This window comes from Lipotes vexillifer, unplaced genomic scaffold (genome assembly GCF_000442215.2).
Source record: "Lipotes vexillifer unplaced genomic scaffold, Lipotes_vexillifer_v1.1 scaffold657, whole genome shotgun sequence".
Lineage (NCBI taxonomy): Eukaryota > Metazoa > Chordata > Mammalia > Artiodactyla > Lipotidae > Lipotes > Lipotes vexillifer.
The window spans coordinates 1,157,276-1,163,676 of record NW_006774518.1 but is presented as its reverse complement, the minus strand read 5'-3'; the positions used below and the strand labels follow the sequence as shown (position 1 = coordinate 1,163,676).

The following is a 6,401-nucleotide window of genomic DNA, read 5'->3' as shown; positions in this document are numbered from 1 at the left end:
TCATGAAAAACCTACCTCGAGGAAAAACTGGAGTCCGACTGGGGAAAATAGGCAGTGCTTGAGACATGTTGATTTTTGCCATTCTATTTAAGATTATGGACGATTAGCAATTACAGGATTTTTAAAGTCAGGAAGTGACAGTTCTTATTGTTTAATTTAAATCTGGACTGGTTTTCAGACTTAATCTATGGCTCAGGTGACAAACATTTCAAACCTAAAATCTTGTTTTGTAAAAACTGATAAAATTGCATTCCTTGTCCTTTCAATGGAAATAAATATATAGATAATTTGGGGCAGGGAAGGTGGAATCCCCAAGTAATCAGTGTAATTGACCTCCAAGATCAAGAACCTAAATCCAAAGTGTTTCAAGGAATGGAGAGTATTTAGCTTGTCTGAAGAATGAGATTCACAGGAGGAGCTACTGAGAGTGAAGATCGAGAAGGAGGCTGAGGTCGCATCAGGAGCAATTTGGATACCATGCTGGAGATTCTGGATTTGATGCTATAATAAATTAGTTAGCCTTATTGGCTCACTATCGGTGGAGGGATATCATCAGACAAGTGTTCAGCAGCTCCAGTGGCAGCAGGTGAAGGAAAAAAAGCATTGAAGGGGAAGAACTTGGAAGAGAGAACACATGACAAGTAGGAAATTATTTCAGCATTCCAGAAGGGAAATAACAGGAATTTGACATGTGGCTCTGGTAGAAGGTATGAAGAGAAGGCAGCAGTTATATGATACAGTTAGGTAGACCATGACAGGAAGTGGCCCCATGTAGCCCCTTGCTGAGCATGAGCTCCTAAACCTTTTCTTCTCCAGGTCAGAGCTTTTGTTTCCAGGGAAACTAAGACAATGGGACACAGAGACTTGGGAAGGCAGAGATTTTAGGCCACTTGACCTGATGAAATTTTCTCTTCTACTTTAGGAGTTATTGTGTGATGAGCAAAGATAAGGTGACTAAGAAAGTAAGGAATTTATAACAGCAAGGGAGAAGCAGTGTGTAATTCCACATAACTTTGGATAAGTCAGTTTTTCTATTTGGGCATCAGTTTCCTCATCTGTTAAATTAACGATGGGTGTTTGCCTTGTCCAGTGCTAAGAGTTTAAATGAATTATCTCTTTTATTTTTTAAATTAGTCCGATGAAGTTCATATTACTCTCCCAATTTCACAAATGGGACCAGAGGCACAGAGGGTAACTTGCCCAAAGTCACACATCCTGGGAAGGATGAAGGAATTGAAGTACACTATTTTTGAGGCTTGATATTTTAATCTCCATAGTTCTTGAACTGTGGCTGGGCAAAGTATCTGTGGGTGGGAAGGGGCCACAAAGCAGAAAACCTGTATACCTGCCCTAAAGGGCTTTGGGAGCTTTGTGGCTGGACCAGCAGTCATTGTTTAGGGCTCCTCCCTCTAGATTAGAGGCCTCTGAGAAGAGATCAGAAATCTGGGATAACAAAAATCTTCTGTTTTCCAAGAGAATTAATGAATACCCAGATTCCACCAGAAGCAAGAATTAAACCCTATTCAGACTTCAGTTTTAAGGAAGGGGAGGCAGCTTTTTACGTGAACCTGGAAGAAGGAGGGGGCTGGTTGGAAAGGAGCTGAGAATTGGAGGGGAAGAATTTATCTTTTCAATAAACATGGGAGTAAAGCTGAGCTGTCAGCCCAAATCCTGTGGGAGGAGGAAGAAGAGTGTGGGAAGAGTGGTAAAGGCAAACAAACCCGATACTCTTCAACTAATCCAAATATTTTTCAACATCTCTTTGTTAGTTATCTCCTTACAGCACAGTTAGTTGCTGAATTCACCCCTTGTAATTCCAAAGCCCTAGGAACCGCATTCATCCTTGTTTTAGTCATTTTGCCTTCTAAGTCATCAGGCAACAGTTTTACCAAATGTTTTTTTGCAACAGAACAAATGTTGCCAACTTTCCATTCTGTAGTAACTGTTTCCTTGCCACTCCTCCTCTCTGAGAGGTAGGAAAATGGGAGTAGATTGGGGACAAAAAATTTTTTTAATTAATGTAAGAAGAGAATCATTGCATAGACTAATGATGATAAAGTACCATAAATTTAAAAGTTTGATTAATTTTACCCTTTAAATCTGAGATTTAAATGGAAAAAAAACTCAAATAATTTTTTAAACTTCAAGGAGCTAATAATCTGATGAGGAATATACAACTGTTTCAAGAATAAGAACACTATGCATATTAAACATATTTTACCTATAGGCAGAGAGGAATCAAAAATCAATGAAGTTTGGGTATGAATAGTAAATAAAACAAGAGAGGAACCTTACAAGGACAAATAATCATGAATTTAGGAGTATGATTAACTCAAACCTTAGCACTTGAGGTCCAGAAAGTAAAACTGTATTGTAGACAAGAGAAAGTTACTGGTCAGCCCCCCCACCCCCCATGAAGTTGGTGGGATTTAAATATGTTATTTATGTGAGAAACTCAGCAATTCCTAGGGCTCCAGGTCTGCATCATCAACTCATCTATTCTAAACTTTTGGCTGAGACTATTGAGCAGTGGTTGGAAACTGCTGCTGAATGGATGAGGGTTCTTATGATGGTTGAGAGGCAAAGCATTTTTATCCTAAGAGGAACTTGAGTCTCATTTCCATTATCCTTCTTGGGCCTTCAGGCTTCCAGGAGATTAAGAGGAGTGTTTGCAACTTCCTATACATTTATAATTATTTCAAAAAAAAATTTAAGTTATTTACTTAAAAAAAAAGCATCGCATTCAAAATGGCAGATTATCCTCCAGAAAGTTGTTGGCTATTAGTAGTCCTCCCTGCCCCCACCTAGTGTGTAAGAGCCTCCTATACCAGACTGACACTGAGACTGGGCACCTCCATTCTTTTGAACTTTGGCCAATCCGATAAATGCAAAATGCAACTATTCTTCTTTATACCTCTTTAATTCTTGGTAAGGGAGAACATTGTATCCTACGACAGATGCCACTTGGTTTACTGTCTGGTGCCCGTTTTTCTCTTGGGCTGCTTGGTTTTTCTTACTGACTAGTAAGCACATGAAAGCATTTGTAAACATTTGTACAGTGAACATATTAACGTGCAAATATTTTTCCCTTCCTCAGGCCCAGTTTCCTTCTAATGGATCACATGTGGTCCATTATTTGATTTTTTTTAACTTACATAATAATATTAGGATTAGTATTTGGAATGTCTATGTCATGTCTTTTCTTTGCGGTACGCAGGCCTCTCACTGTTGTGGCCTCTCCCGTTGCGGAGCACAGGCTCCGGACGCGCAGGCCCAGCGGCCATGGCTCACGGGCCCAGCCGCTCCGCTGCATGTGGGATCCTCCCGGACCAGGGCACGAACCCGCTTCTCTGCATCGGCAGGCAGACTCTCAACCACTGCACCACCAGGGAAGCCCTGTCATGCCTTTGTGCAGTGACTTTACTGAGATGTCTGCACCTAGATACGGCTATCCATTCAAAAAAAATAGACAATAGTCTTCAAGGACTGTGGAGCGCTTGCCCTTACCTTTTCATAATTCTGCCAGAATTTATGTGAGTTCCGGGTCCTCATCGCACTAGTGAGCACTGAGTGCTCACGGGGGTGTGTGTAGGTGAGGACGTGGTTTGAATTCTACATCCTCTTGCCCTACTCACGCCCCAGAAATCCTTGCCACCCTGCAACTGGCCTGCATAGGCTTGGGCTAGTCCCTGCCAGGGTATCAAAAGGCTGCCAGGTACCCGACAACCTCAGACTCTCAGACTAGTAATCTACAGATACTAGTCATGACTGTACAGTTAAGGGCCTCCTATCTTTTCCCCCTTTTCCTAGCTGGCTTCATGCAGTCAAATTCTAAGCTGGAGAAGGTGAGTGACCACCAGAGAGGGTGGGACAGGGCTCAAAGGTGGAGCCTTCTGTCCTGCTCCCAAATCTTGCCCTCAGTCCTTCTTGTAAGACTCTGACCTCTGCTTTCTCCCTCTTTGCAGTATGCGGGCAAGCATGTCCTTTTTGTCAATGTGGCCACCTATTGTGGTCTGACAGCCCAATATCCTGGTAAGAGTTCATAACCAAATCTCCTTGGGACTAAATTTTCCAGCTCATTATATTCTAAGTCATGTTGGAATTATATTCTAATTCTAATTATATGTATCAAAATAAATACTCATGATCAAGTGACTTTATTCCCTGATGTCAGGAGTCAGTAAACTATGGTCCACAGGGCAAATCTGGCCAGCCTACTTTTGTAAACAAAGTTTTATTGAACATAGCTATGCTCATTCATTTACAGATTGTTTGTGTTGGATGTTAAGCTACAAGGCAGAGTTGAGTGGTTGTATGAGTGTTGGTGTCAGAGACCATCTGAAATTACTATCTGGACCTTCACAGAAAATGTTTGTTGACCCCTTCCTATGTCCTGCCTCTGCTTTGCTCCTGAGATTTCCAGGAGAATCAATAATGTATCCGACAGCTAGGAGCCTCTCTGAAGATTCAAGTCTCCTTGGTAAATACAGGAGGTAGGATTGATGTTTTTGAGACTTTTCCAGGGTTTTACATGTAACTTACAAAGACAGGGGAAAGGGGAAAGGGGCTTTATACCTGGAGCACATTTGACTGGAGCAAGGGCTGGTAGAGGAGGCCATAATAGAGGCAAACACTCCCTCTCCAACTTCAATGCCTCCTTTAAGTGTAGTTTTTCCCTCTCTGTACATGACTCAGGGCAGAATTTTATCTTTCTCATATCTTAGGCCTTGTTGTTTGAAAGCCAATAAATAATGAACAGGATTATTTTCTTTCAGAAACAGATGTACTTCTTATATTTGAACTAATAAGAACTTTGATTTAAAATTTGTGATTATGTTATATTTCGACAAGGTAATATAGTCACAAGGCTCAAAATTAAAGGAATAAAGAAGTTTAGAGTGAAAAGTTTTTTCATCTCTTTCCTCTCCCTTCAGATGACCAATATTATCATGTTTACAAAATATATGGGTATTCTTTTTTTTTCTTTTCCCCCAGTTGATAACATATTGTAAATACTATTTGCCAATTTGCTTTTTAAAATTAATGAGGTACCTTGGAGTTCAGACCATTTCCTCCCTCTTTTTTAAGATTGAAGAATATTCTACTGGAACATACTTCATTATACCAGTTTATAGGGACTTTAAAAATCAATTTATTCAGTTCCCACTCTGTACATAACAGATGAGGAAACTGAGAAATAGCTACTCAAGGACTGGTAGACATGTTTCCTAATTTATTGTCTCTTTCCTAGAGGAAGTGATTACCTACAGTGACTAAAGACAAGAGTGGAGGATGTGGGGAAGGGTACTAAGGAACCATTTGGAAACAGGAAAGCAATCTCATATTGCAAAAATAAATAAATAAATAAATAATAAAGGACTAAAAGGAGATATCAGTTGACCCCATTGGCTGAGCAGAATCTGAGTGGGACTGGTTAGTGTTTGCTAGGGGACTGAAAATATCTAGCTCAGAAAGGGTGAACAAAGAAGACAATTATAAAAGTCTGAGGAGACAAATTGGAAAACTTGGGGAAGAAGGCAGTTGGAAGCTTGTGTTTTGGCATATCAATGAGGGTTTTTAGGTAGAATGCATCTTTAACATCCTGAAGACTGTTGAAGAACACCAGGAAGCTCAACTTGGAATTTCTCTGGTTCTCTTTGCCCCTGTCAGATTTACCCACATTCCACCCAGGGTGAACCAGCTTGTGCAGAGGAGAGAAGCACATTCTCATTGTGTGTGTCTTTTCCTTTTAAAAAGAAAGATTCAATCTACCAATTAACCAACCAGGGAAGGCAAACTGATGAGCAGTGATGTTTAAACGCAGTTTTGTTTAAAAATCACCTGATGAGCTTTTCATTTTTTAATTGTGGTACAAAAAGACATGACATAAAATTTACCATTTTAACCATTTTTAAGAATACTGTTCAGTAGTGCTAAAAATATTCATTCTTGTGAAACAAATCTCCAGAACTCTTTCATCTTGCAAAACTGAAATTCTGTACCCATTAAATAATAGCTCTCCTTTTCCCCTTCCCCCCAGCCCCTAGTAACCACCATTCTACCTTCTGTTTCTATAAATCTGACTACTTTAGATACCAAATGTATTTGTCTTACCTGCAGTATTTGTCTTTTTCATGACTAGTCTATTTCACTTAGCATAATGTTGTCAAGGTTCATCCATGTTGTAGCATGTGACAGAATTTCCTTCCATTTTAAGGCTGAATTTGTTTGAAGGCCAGTTCTTCAATCATTTGTTTATCCATTCATCCATTGATGGACATTTGGGTTGCTTCCACTTCTTGATTTTTATGAATAGTGCTCCTACGAACATGGATGTACAAATATGTCTTTGAGGACCTATTTTCAATTTTTTGCATATATACCCAGAAATGGGAATGCCG

The 6,401-nt window shown here is 39.9% G+C and overlaps 1 protein-coding gene across 1 annotated transcript in view; it reads left to right on the top strand.

Annotated features, from left to right (window-relative positions):
- The first annotated feature begins 3,764 nt into the window (after positions 1–3,764).
- Positions 3,765–6,401, top strand: part of GPX5 (glutathione peroxidase 5) — a 5,194-nt gene continuing 2,557 nt past the window's right edge. The window contains 2 exon segments of the mRNA XM_007449261.1: positions 3,765–3,845; positions 3,966–4,032. Coding sequence (XP_007449323.1) covers positions 3,765–3,845; positions 3,966–4,032 — 148 coding nt within the window.